The 13,092-nt window shown below is 61.6% G+C and overlaps 1 protein-coding gene across 1 annotated transcript; it reads left to right on the top strand.

Annotated features, from left to right (window-relative positions):
• Positions 1 to 11,448: 11,448 nt before the first annotated feature.
• LOC142024658 (E3 ubiquitin-protein ligase TRIM39-like) lies at positions 11,449 to 12,202 on the top strand (the record flags this gene model as incomplete). Its single annotated transcript, XM_075016811.1, has 1 exon — positions 11,449 to 12,202. A coding segment is annotated over one exon (603 nt), but the record flags the coding sequence as incomplete, so codon positions are not given.
• Positions 12,203 to 13,092: the final 890 nt, after the last annotated feature.

Below are 13,092 nucleotides of genomic sequence, written 5' to 3'. Positions count from 1 at the left end.
TCTTGTGTTGTTTAGTGCAACTGTGTCTGGGAGGGGCCCTTTAAGGGAGCGGCTTGCTGTCGAGTCCGCCCTGTGACCCTGTCTGCAGCTGTGCCTGGCACCCTTATTTCGATGTGTGCTACTGTGGCATGTAGACGTTCCCTCGCAGCACCTATTTCGATGTGGTGCTGCGCAACGTCGATGTTGAACGTCGACGTTGCCAGCCCTGGAAGACGTGTAGACGTTATTCATCGAAATAGCCTATTTCGATGTCGCTACATAGAAATAAGCTACTTCGATGTAGGCTTCATGTGTAGACGTAGCCTTGGTGTGTAGACGTTCCCTCGCAGCACCTATTTCGATGTGGTGCTGCCCAACATCGAAGCTGAACGTCGACGTTGCCAGCCCTGGAGGACATCTAGACGTTATTCATCGAAATAAGCTATTTTGATGTAGCGTGCACGTGTAGACGTAGCCAAAGTGTTCAGAATTCTCTGTTCTGTCCGAATCACGTTGCTGGAAGCATTTCACTCCACTCAGCGGTGGGTGTTGAGTAAGACAAGCATCTGAAACGGTACAGGGAGGTTGAATAGAATCCAGAAGTGCCGGCTGTAGATTTATACTTTTCCAGCTGACTTGACAAACACTTCTCTTTCTCCTCACTGAAAGAGTTACTATAAGAACCTTTGTTACTCAATTTCTGGGCCGAAGTGTTTGCTTCTCCCAGAACATTTTCCATGGATATCTCTCTGGTTGGGCCAAGGGCAGTTTCTATTGTCAGACAAAGACCTACCGCTGCTGTAGCAGATGCCTGGATGACACTGGTTAATGATCCGAGTGATTTCAACAGTAACCTACAAGACAGACAACAGTGACAGTCTTTGAACTTGGAAACAAACGGAGTCCCCCAGGCTCACCACTTCGGTCTCTCCCATCTTGGTAGATACTTTCCAAAGCCCGTCACATTTGCACTGATTTTAAGACACCCACCAAGAATTGGACGTGACAGGGCCAGCGCTTTCCCAGGTTGGACTCATTTCAGCGTCAGTCCTGGCGCATCTTCTCTTTGTTTCCAAGGCATTCTGTCCTTTTCAGTTCTTCCTGTACAGAAGGAAAGCCACTGAATGACTAGCACTAGCTGGAGCAGATCACCTTTGTAGTGACTACAGGAGGAGTTTCGGATTCGCCTTTTCTCTGAGCAAACTCATACTCCACTGTGTCTTCTGGAGGAGTTTGTAGCTCCAGCAAATGCAGAAGCAGCCATCTGTTTGGGGTTCAATTTACAAGCATTTAACTCTTGTTCTATATCACAGATGCATAGGGTTAGGGTCAGGGTTAGAGTTAGGGTATACCCTGAACACCCAGGCTACGTCTTCATGGCACTCTAAACTCAAAATAAGATATGCAATTTGTGCTACTCAAATTGCATATCTTGAGTTTATTTCAAAATAGGCTATTGCGACATTACAGCACCAAAGGTTGCAATAATTTGCTATATCAAAGCATCCCTTGTTCCTCCTGCAACGAGGAGTACAGTGATGCCGAAATAGTATGTCTGTGCTTTCAGAAAATCACAGGCGTGTTTCCAAGATGCAGAGTAGACATAGCCCTAGAATGTACCTACTGGCCTCTCATAGACCTGTACCTGTCTCATACGTATCTCACAGAACTGGAAGGGACCTTGAGAGGTCATCGAGTTCAGTCCCTTGCCCTCATAACAGGACTTAGCACCATCCCTGACAGATGTTTTGTTTCTGTCTAACCTGCCCCAGACCCTTGAAAGGCCCCTCAGAAACTGAGCTCACAGTCCACGGTTTACAAAGCCAGTGCTCTAGCCACTGCCATACCCCTACCCCACTGTTCCCCAGAAAGATGGTGAGCATTTCCCAGTCTTGTTTAGAACTACGGTCCAGATACCAGATTAACAAGGGACAATGGACTGAACATTGGTCTCCAGTTTCTAGTGCGGCATCTCTTGCTTAAATAGAACATATGAGCTACGTCTACACGTGTACCCTACATCGAAGTAGCTTATTTCGATGTTGCGACATCGAAATAGGCTATTTCGATGAATAACGTCTACACGTCCTCCAGGGCCGGCAACGTCGATGTTCAACTTCGACGTTGCGCAGCCCGACATCGAAATAGGCGCAGCGAGGGAACGTCTACACGTCAAAGTAGCACACATCGAAATAGGGATGCCAGGCACAGCTGCAGACAGGGTCAACGGGCGGACTAGCGCTTCCGGGGCAACAGCTAGCCGCTCCCTTAAAGGGCCCCTCCCACATACACTCAGCCTGAACAGCACGCGGTCTGACGAGCCATATAGGCACACAGACCCCGAGCGCCGCAGTCATGGACCCCCAGCAGCAGCAGCAGCAGCTAGAGGTCCACCCAGCCCTCCTGGCAGGAACAGGGCTTGCCCTGGCTCTTGTCATGTTGGGGGCAGCTGAGCACCTTCTTGCCCCAGGAGAGGACATGCCCCCAGGGCAGCAGGGCTCAGCCCCTACCCCTGCAGCACCCCGCTCCACCCCCCCGCCTCACACGCCGGCGGCTGTGGAGCTACCCCACCAGCACCGACTGGTGGGAGCGGCTGGTGCTTGGGGAGTGGGACGACGACCACTGGGTCCGCCACTTCAGGATGACCCAACAGACATTCCTGGAGCTGTGCCAGTGGCTCACCCCCGCACTCAGGCACCGGGACACTGCCATGCGGCGTGCCCTCCCTGTGGAGAAACGGGTCGGCATCACTGTCTGGAAGCTGGCCACTCCGGACAGCTACCAATCCGTGGGGCAGCAGTTTGGCGTCGGAAAGGCCACCGTCGGGGCTATCTTCATGGAGGTAAGAGAACCCACAGGGGGAGGCCAGGGCAGGCCAGGGGGGCCAGGGCAGAGCAGGGGAGCCAGGGCAGGGCAGGGCAGGGCAGGGCAGGGCAGAGCAGGGCAGGGGGGGCCAGGGCAGGGTAGGGGAGCCAGGGCAGGGCAGGGCAGGGCAGAGCAGGGCAGGGGGGGCCAGGGCAGGGCACAGCAGGGTAGGGGAGCCAGGGCAGGGCAGGGTAGGGGAGCCAGGGCAGGGCAGGGCAGGGCAGGGTAGGGGAGCCAGGGCAGGGGGGCCAGGGCAGGGGGGCCAGGGCAGGGCAGGGCAGGGCCATGCACACCCTGCTCACCCCTCATTGGGGCTGTCCCATGTGCTTTCTCTGCAGGTCGTGTGTGCCATCAACTCCATGCTCCTGCACAGGCTCGTGAGGCTGGGGGACCCACGTGCCACTGTCGCCGCCTTTGCCACCCTGGGCTTCCCCAACTGCTTCGGGGCTCTGGATGGGACTCACATCCCCATCCGCGCCCCGGACCACAGTGGAGGCCGATACATCAATCGGAAGGGCTACCATTCAGTCGTCCTGCAGGCCTTGGTGGACAGCCGGGGACGGTTCCAGGACATTTACGTGGGCTGGCCTGGCAGCACCCACGACGCCCGGGTGTTCCGGAACTCGGGCCTGTGCCGCCGGCTGGAGGCGGGGACCTACATCCCCCAGCGGGAGATCCCTCTGGGGGACACCACCATGCCCTTCTGCATCATCACGGATGCGGCCTACCCCCTCCGGCCGTGGCTCATGCGCCCCTACATGGGCCACCTCTCCGCCAGCCAGGAGCGCTTCAACGAGCACCTGAACCGTTCGCGCCAGGTGGTGGAGCGCTCATTTGGCCGCCTCAAGGGACGATGGCGATGTCTCCTCACCCGCCTGGATGCCAGCCCCAACAACATCCCCCAGATTGTGGGTGCCTGCTGCGCCCTGCACAACCTCGTGGAGAGCAAGGGGGAGAGCTTTCTTCAGGGCTGGGCCGCCGAGGCCGCCAGGGCACACCTCCAGCCACCTGCTGCCCCCAGTCGGCAGGTGGACCCAGAGGGGACCCGGGTCCGGGAGGCCCTGCGGGCCCACTTCGACGACCAGGCCGCGGGGTGAACTCTGCCCAGGCCCCCTACTGCCCGCCCCTTCCTCCCCCACACTCCTGCCCCAACGCCCACACCACCATGGAGCACCCCACCACCCCCCCCCACTTGTCCAGGAGAAATGACAGCACGAACTTGTGGGTGAACGTTAATGTTTTTTTTGTTGTCTTCACGAATTTTTTTTTTTTAAATAAAAAAATATATGTATGTGAAACAGAAACCAAAAAGGAGGAACAAACATTCAACAAAACCAAGATGGGCACAAATAAAACTATGTACAATAAAAAAATGAAAGCTCTGTGCGCCATCAAAAGAAAAACAAAAAGCAGGGAGGAGAACGGGGAGAACTATGTACAGGGGGGGACGGGGCAAACAGGGGAAACACCCACACCCCCCACCCAGTCCCCAAAGTCAGTCCAAGAAGGCGGGGGGCCACGTCCCGGGCCCCTCGCCCCTAGAGCCCAGCAGTGGGCATGCCCGGCCGGGAGCTGCGGCGGGCCTGCAGTCTGGTGCGCGGCTGGGTGGGAGCGGGCTCCACCAGAAGGTATCGGCGCCGGCGAGTCTCGGGTGGCTCCAGGGGTCCCTCGGCGCGGTGGCCCTCGCAGGGAGGTGGTGGGGCGATGGCGGACGGCCCGGCGACGGCTGGAGCAGCCGGTGGTGGGGCTGCAGGAGCGGGCATGGCGGGCGGTGGCGCGGCCGGCGCGGCATGGGGGGCCAGGTAATCAACCAGCCGGTTGACGGTATCCAGCAAGGCCCCCCATGCCTCTCTGCGCCAGGCCAGCGCCTGCTCCTGCAGCCGGAGGTGCTGCTCCGAGACCTCCAGCTGCCGGCGGAGGATGGCCAGCAGCTGCGGGTCTGTGGCCGCTGCCGGTAGCAGGCGCGGGGTCCGCCGTCGGGCCCTCCGCGGGGCCGGTGGTTCCTCGGCCGAGGGGCTGCCCTGGAGCGAGGGTCCCGGAGGGGTCTCCGGGACGACCGATGCCTCGCCGGCGCTCTCTTCCGGTCCTTCGGATGGTGCAGGTGCAGGTGCAGGACACAGGAGAGGAGGGGGGAAAGAAGAATGGAGACAGGCGTTAGTGTGGGCCCCGAGCCGTGGCCTTTGTCCCCCCCCGCCCTGTGCTGCAGGTTCCCCATCCCCGTCCCCGGGAGATGCTGCTGTGATGGATGGGGTTCAGGGGTCCCCCTGCCCTGCACCCCGTCCCCTGGTGGGAGCGACTCTCACTTCACCCCGCAGGGTCTGAGAGCAGGAGAGGTTTCTTAGGCCACAGATGGCCAGTTTCTGGCAGGAGTGACAGCACCAGCTGTCGGAAGAGACAGTCCTTCCAACCCGTCGTGGGGAGAAGACCCCAAGGGGGGCCCCTCTGGGATGCAGCTTTCCCCCTCCTCTGGCTGGCTGCCTACCAGCTCTCCCTTCCCCTAGCCTCTACCTGTGGCCCCCGCCCTCGCCCCCCAATTCCAAGCCAGCTCGGCTCCTCCCTCCTGTTTGTTCAGGGCAGAGTTGTCACCTGCCAGCTGTAGCGCCAGGATCCTCCTTTGGCCCTGGGAGCTCCTCGGCTCGGGTGGCTCATATGTAGCCTGAGTCTCCCTTTGGCACTCCCCCCACTGCATCACATGCTGCTGCTGCGGGGTGTCCCACCCCCTCCGCCCGGGGGCCCCTCGAGTTTCCGCTCCCCCCCTGGCCCGGGGATGGGGCATGGCACTGTCATGCAGGGTGGCGGGGGGCAGGGGCTGATGGCTGCAGTGCTGTGAGGGCCATGGCCCTGGTGTCCTTGGGGCCATGGCCATGTGAGCTTGTGGGGGGCCCTGGACACATCTCTGTTCCCCCCGCCCCTCAAGCCCCGGGGTGTCCACCCGAGAGGAGTACCTACCTGTGGGTCCGCTCCCACGGTCCGGAGATCCCCGGGGGTCGGAGGCCCTGCTGCTGCTCCGGGATGGCAGGAGGAGGATCTGCAGGCTGGAATCGGTGGAGGAGGAGCCCCCCTCCTCCTCCTCCTCCTCCTCCTGCCGCGATGTCCCGGGGATGGCCTCCGGGGGGGGCCCCCGGGGTGCGGGGCTTGCCTCCGGGGCGGAGTCCGTCTGCAGGGCCTGCTCGGGCTCGTCAGCCGAGGTGTCAAGGGTGGCCGGAGGGGAGGAGGTGTGCCGGGAGCCCAGGATGTCCCTGAGCTCTCTGTAAAAGGGGCGAGTGACGGGGGCGGCCCCAGATCGGCTGGCCGCATCCCGGGCCCGGGCGTAACCCTGCCGCAGCTCCTTGACCTTACTCCGGACATGGTCCGGAGTGCGGGCAGGGTGACCCTGGGCAGCCAGGCCATCGGCCAGCCGAGCGAACGCATCCGCGTTCCGCCTTTTGCTCCCCATTACCTGGAGCACCTCCTCCTCGCTCCAGAGCCCCAGCAGGTCCCGCAGCTCGGCCTCCGTCCAAGAGGGGCCCCGCTGCCGCTTCCCAGACTGCGTGGCCCTCTGGCTGGGCTGGCTGCCTTGGCTCCTCTTGGGGGGGGTCCCCTGGGGGCGCTGGGGGGGCTGCTGGGCAGCCATGGCTGCTGTCAGGGGCTGAGGTCTGTGCAGGCTCGCCACCGCGTGTGCAGGCAGGAGCCTGCACGTTGCCTCAGCCTCCTGCAGTCAGGGCGGGGGAGGGGCCCTTTAAGGGGCCGCTCCACGCGGCCACCAGTGAGCTGCGGGGCTGGAGAGAGCGTCTCTCAACCCCCCAGCTGATGGCCGCCATGGAGGACCCGTCAATTTCGACGTTGCGGGACGCGGCTCGTCTACACTGTCCTGAACGTCGAAGTAGGGCGCTATTCCTATCTCCTCATGAGGTTAGCGACTTCGACGTCTCGCCGCCTAACGTCGAAGTTAACTTCGAAATAGCGCCCGACGCGTGTAGACGTGACGGGCGCTATTTCGAAGTTAGTGCCGCTACTTCGAAGTAGCGTGCACGTGTAGACGCAGCTATGATGTAACAGCCATGAACTGAATTGTGTCTCCAGCCTTCTTACAGCCTCATTAAGTTCCAGAGTTCCAAAGTTGGCTTTGACTGTGATTGGCTTATCTAAGTTTCTGCCTGTCGATGCAGCCTCAAGGCAGGGGGTTTAGCAGCCTTTTCATATACATAATCGGTGTTGGCTAAACCACTTTTACTATATAAACCCATGATAGGCCACAGCTTGAATCCTGTGTGTGGTTCTGGTCACCCCATCTCAAAAACAACACTTTGAAATTGGAGAAGTTATGGAGACGGGCAACAGAAATGATTAGGGGTGTGGAACAGATTCCATATGAGGAGAGATTAAAAAGACTAGAGCTGCGTCTACACGTGCACGCTACTTCGAAGTAGCGGCACCAACTTCGAAATAGCGCCCGTCGCGTCTACATGCGTCGGGCGCTATTTCGAAGTTAACTTCGATGTTAGGCGGCGAGACGTCGAAGTCGCTAACCTCATGAGGAGATAGGAATAGCGCCCTACTTCGACGTTCAACGTCGAAGTAGGGACCGTGTAGACGATCCGCGTCCCGCAACATCGAAATTGCTGGGTCCTCCATGGCGGCCATCAGCTGGGGGGTTGAGAGATGCTCTCTCTCCAGCCCCTGCGGGGCTCTATGGTCACCGTGGGCAGCAGCCCTTTGCCCAGGGCTTCTGGCTGCTTCTGCGGCAGCTGGGGACCTATGCTGCAGGCACAGGGTCTGCAACCAGTTGTCAGCTCTGTGTATCTTGTGTTGTTTAGTGCAACTGTGTCTGGGAGGGGCCCTTTAAGGGAGCGGCTGGCTGTTGAGTCCGCCCTGTGACCCTGTCTGCAGCTGTGCCTGGCATCCCTATTTCAGTGTGTGCTACTTTGACGTGTAGACGTTCCCTCGCTGCGCCTATTTCGATGTTGGGCTGAGCAACGTCGAAGTTGAACATCGACGTTGCCGGCCCTGGAGGACGTGTAGACGTTATTAATCGAAACAGACTATTTCGATGTCGCAACATCGAAATAAGCTATTTCGATGTTGGCTGCACGTGTAGACGTAGCCTAGGACTTTTCATCTTAGAAAAGTGACAACTAAGGGGGATCTGATAGAAGTTTATCTAATCTTGAGAGGTGAGGAGAAAATGAAGAATTGTTATTTAGCCCTTCACTTAGCACAAGAAGCAGGAGTCACCCAATGCCATCAATAGACGGTGAGTTTGAACCAAACGACAGGCCGTATTTCGTCACTCCACACACTGGCGACCTGTGGAGCGCTCTGGCAGGGGCGTTGTGAAGGCCAAAGTCATAACAGGGCTCAAACACGAGCTAGATAAGTTTGTGGAGGGCAGAAATGGAAGGCTGGGCAGGGACGCAGCCCCTGTTCTGAGTGTCCCCAGCCTCTGTGCCCCCGGAGCTGGGAGTGGACAACAGGGCAGGGATCAGTAGTTGGTTCTCTCTTCTGTTCATTCCAACTTGAGCAGCCATAGTAGCCAGTGTTGGAAAGGAGGAGACTGGGGTAGATGGGCCATTGCTCTGACCCAATATGGCCATTTTTGCATAAAAATTAATTATAATAACCAAAAGTTTAGTACAGAAACTCCCCAAGACAACGATCTCTCGAGACAGGGATGATATGAGACAACCTTGGCAGATGATGCATTTTAAAAGTCTTGGCCTATCAGGCAACATTCCTATCAGGTTCCCAGTCAGAGCCCCAGCCTGCCGGAGCGCAGTCACTGGAACATTGTCCAACACGCGTGTTCTGGCCGCTCTTGTCTGTTGTGCCACCGTTCACTCCCCTGCTCCGTCCCCAGGGGCCCTGTGCCATCTCCTGCTGCCGCCACCTGCCCCTCTGACCTTGATGAGTCTCCGGAGGTTCCACCCAGCTCTGTCGTTTCAGCTGTGAGGGGGGAACTTGCTAGTGCCGGCCGGGCTGTGTGCCGCAGACACTGCCCTGCAGCCGGGCTGGGCACTTACACCTGCTGAGCAGGGATCTCCGCTCTAGCGGCCACTGAACAAACCCAGCGAGTCCCTGGGGCCTGGTCAGCTCTGTCTGTCTCCAGGGGAGAGGGGCAGGTCAGACAGTGCCTGTGAGTGTCAGCAAACCCCCACACCCCTGTCTCTCTCTGCACCGGCCATGGCCCCACCCCTCCTGCTGCCGGGGTGCAGCTCAGTGGGGCGACCAGGGCTCCCTTTGCAGTGGTAGAGGTTCTGGGGATCCAGCAAGTCTGTTACTTTCCTCACTGCTGGGCCAGGCCCAGAGACGCCGGGGCTCAGCCTGGCCGGCCCCAGCACAGATTAGCGCTGAGGGGTCCCCTTGCTCAGGCCGGCTCAGTACAGCTCTGCTGCCCTTTACCCACACCGCAAGGGGAACGACATTTCCTGACCCCAGCAGTACCGCAGTGATGTGTGACCCAGCACCAGCCAGACTGGCTCCCTGGCAGCACAGCTCCATGTGCTGGGTCCCAGCAGGGCAGGAGGGTTCCTGGACATTCAGTCTGGGCCTGGTGCCTCCCCCAGGCCGGGCTCCTCAGGAGCAGTGAGGGGAGAGCTCCCTCCCCCCTGCTCACCCCCATCGTCTGCCAGGGGCAGGTCGGCCGATGCACCGACCCAACCGCCCGACACCGGCACAGACACCAGCCAGGTGGGAGCCCCTCTGGGTCCTACGTCTGCCCCGTCTGCGTCCCCGGCACAAGGGTTTTCTCCTGCTCTGTGACACGCTCTGACCCAGCCAATTTCCATTCACGTTTCCAGCCCGCCACTGACCAGGCAGCGCTGCCTGGGACTGGGCGGGGGGGGATCTTCTCGGAGGTGGGGGGGATCTATGGAAATCCCTGTGGGAACCTGCCCCTCCCTTTCCCTTCTCTCCCCTCTGGCCTCTTGCCCCCATTGCCTCTCCCCTCTGCCCCCTCTTCTGTTCCGGGCACCTGCCCCTCCCCGTCCCATTGCTGCCACCCATCTGCTGCCCCCTCTGCCCCCGACTTTCACCACCACCCTTGTGCTTCTCTTGGCCCCAATGCCCAGAACTGCCCCTTCCCTTCCCCTCCCGCCAGAGAGACCACATGTCCCCTCCCCCACCTGCCCCCGGTGCTGTCCTGTTCCCCTTCCTCCTCCTGCCCTGGCCCCTCATCTCCCCGAAGCATAAGCCCCTCCCCTCTTCCCCCCACCACTGCTGCCTGTCACTCCCCTCACCCCTGCTTCTGTCCTGTTCCCCTCCCCTCCCCTCCCCTCCCACCTCCCTGACACCTGCACCCCTCCCCCTCTGGTCCCCTGGTGCCAGCCCCTCTGTTCACTGCTCCTCTGCCCCCTGAGCCCCCTCTCAGCCGTTGTCCCATCTGCCCCCTGGTGCCGGCCCTTCCCTTTGCCCCTCTGCCTGCCCTGTGTCCTGTCCCTTGTCACCTTTGTGTCCCCAATGTGGGTCCTTCCCTCCCCCATCTCTGTCCCTGGTGCCCACGTCCCCTCACCCCTCTGGCTGCCTAGGGCCTGTCCTTCCCCTCACCCCACCTCCTGCCCCCTCTGTTCCCCTGTTCTCTGTCCCCCTCGGCCCCCTGGTGCCGCCCCTCCCCCTCTGCCCTCCTTGCAGCTGCCCCTCTGCACCACCCATCCCCCACCTCCCTCTTCCTGGCACCTGCCCCCATGCCCCTCCCCCCCGATAACTGCCCCTCCCCTCACTGCCCTGGTGTCTCCTCAGATCCACTCCCCTCCTCCCCCACCCCTGCCCCCCGGTACTGCCGCACTGCTCACCCCCTTGGTCTCCTGCTCCTGCCCCTTCCCCTGCCACCTCCTTTCCCCTGGTGCCTCCTCCTCCTCCTGCCCCTGGTCACCCACCATGTGCTGGGTGCCGCCCTTCCCCCTCCTGCTCTGTGCCCCAGAGCCCAGCCCGGCTCCTGCCCTCCCCTTGGTCCCTGGGCCACCTAATCCCCTCAGCTCCCCCCATTGACCCCACCCTGGCCCCTCACTCCTGTCTGGGCCTGGAGCTGCCCTTCGTCCTGCCCCTTAATTGCCCCAGCCCCTGCTCCTCCCCTCCCCCCTGCAGCACCTGGCTCCCGCCTCCTCCTTCCCTCCTCCCCCGCTGGGGCTGTCCTGTCTCAGCCGGTCCCTCGGCCCCTGGGCGCCTGCCTCACTCTGTGCCCTGGGGCTGCCCATTCCCTGCCCCCTGTGGCACTGGCACCTGCCCCACCCCCCAGCCACCCACCCATCACCTGTCCCCCCCCTTGGTCCCCTGCCCCATGGGAGCTCCCCATCACCTCACACCCCTCAGCCCCACCCTTCCTGCCCCACTGTGGTGCCTGCCCCGTCCCTCACCCTCTGCAGCCCCCGGTACCTCCCGTCATCCATCTCAGGGCTTAGGGGTCTGGTCCTCAGCCCCCCATTGCCATCATGTCACCCATCCCCCTCCCCCTTCACGCATCACCTGCCCCTCCCCTGCTCCCCCTGCCCTTCCCTGTCAGTGTCTCCTCACAGGCAGAGGGGCCCTGAGCCCCCCTCAGACAACACCCCCAGAGTGATCACTGGGGCGCAGGTTCATTTCCCTCTGAGCCCAGGGACCAGCCCTGCCCCCGCACTGACTCTGTGACTCTCCCCAGTGGACGTGACTCTGGATCCAAACACGGCTCATCCCAACCTCGCCCTGTCTGAGGATCGGAAACACGTGAGATTTGGAGCCAGACGCCAGGATCTGCCCCACAACCCTGGGAGATTTGAGAACTATATCAATGTGCTGGGCGCGGAGCGGCTCACGGGCGGGAGGTGTTACTGGGAGGTGGAGGTGGGAGACAAGACTGGGTGGGACCTGGGGGTGTGCAGGGAATCTGTGAGCAGGAACGGGGAGAGCAAACTCACCCCTGAGGATGGATACTGGGCCGTGTGGCTGAGGGACGGGGGATACAAGGCCTGCACCTCCCGCCCGACCCCCCTCCCCGTGAGCGCCAGGCCCGGCCGGGTGGGGATTTTCCTGGACTACGAGGCGGGCGAGGTCTCATTTTACAATGTGACTGACAGGTCCCATCTCTTCACTTTCACCCACACCTTCTCCGGGCCCCTCCGCCCTTTCTTCTGTCCTGGTGTCAACCCTGGGGGGACAAACGCGGCTCCCCTGACAATCTGCCCCCTCCCAGCGCAGCCGCAGGGAATCTCTGTCCCTGGCAGTGACCCCGCGGCACAGACTGACCCCTCCCAGCACTGACACCCCCCAGCCCTGCTCCCTTGGGGATGTCTAAGGGGCATCGCCCGCCTGCCCCCCACCCTCTCCCCCGTCAGTGCCCAGGCCTGTGAGCTGGGAGGGGGAGGGCAGCGAAGGGGCTGGGGGAGCAGCTGCAGGCTGTGGGGGCAGGGCAGTGTGGGTCGGGTGGGGGCAGGGTCGGGTTGATGCTGAGGGTGGGGGGAGGAGGGGGCTGCAGTGCGGGAAAGGAGGAGCCGAGATCCCCAGGGGAGAACTGTGGGGTGGGTGTGATGTGGGGAGGGGAGAGGCCCCAGGAGGAAGAGCCTCTGAGATAAGAGGTGGCAGGAGAGGAGCCCAGTGAGGGGAGAGGCCCAGTGGGGGTCCTGGGCACTTGGCACATTTCCTGCCCTGGGGAGTCTCTGCCCGCGGAGGGGCAGCAGTGGCCCCAGGGGCAGCGCTGGGCAGGGGAGAGGGCCGGGGCCCTGCTGTGCGTGCAGCCGCTCTGCGCTGCAGCCTCAGCTGGGGGGGCTGGGGAAGGGGCTCAGCAGCTGGGCCAGCCGGGTGGGGGGTACGAGCCCAGCCCCAGGGCGTGAGCGGGGCCCAGCTGGGCCGCGCAGAACCCACTGGCTCTTCCCGTGGGTTTGCCCCTCCCGTGCGCGGTGACAAAGGGCCCCAGCGCCGGGCGAGGCGGGTGGGAAATAGAGACACACACCAAGTGCCTGGTGCTGCCCAGGGCAGTTTGCTGCCCTCGGACTTGCCCAGCTCCCAGCCCAGGGGCAGCAGACGGCGCCGGGCGGGGGAGTCGCACCTGTCCCAGTTCCTGCCCTGCGACATCTCCGTGTGACATCTGGGGAACAAAACTGAGCAATTGTTCTACTCCAGCAGCGCCAGGTGCATCCCCAGCGCTCGTCTCATTCCCATTTCACCGGGTTTGACACACACCCGCCCAGCGTGTCTGAGAAATGGGGTTATCCTCGTGGGTGCTTCACTCCAATCCCCAGGAACAATTTCCCGGCGTCGCTCGTGGGAGTCGCGTCCTGTCTCAGAAAACGCCGCTGCTCTGTG

Source organism: Carettochelys insculpta, chromosome 22 (assembly GCF_033958435.1).
Source record: "Carettochelys insculpta isolate YL-2023 chromosome 22, ASM3395843v1, whole genome shotgun sequence".
Lineage (NCBI taxonomy): Eukaryota > Metazoa > Chordata > Testudines > Carettochelyidae > Carettochelys > Carettochelys insculpta.
The sequence above is the reverse complement of the archived record's forward strand: the minus strand, read 5'-3'. Positions and strand labels throughout refer to the sequence as shown.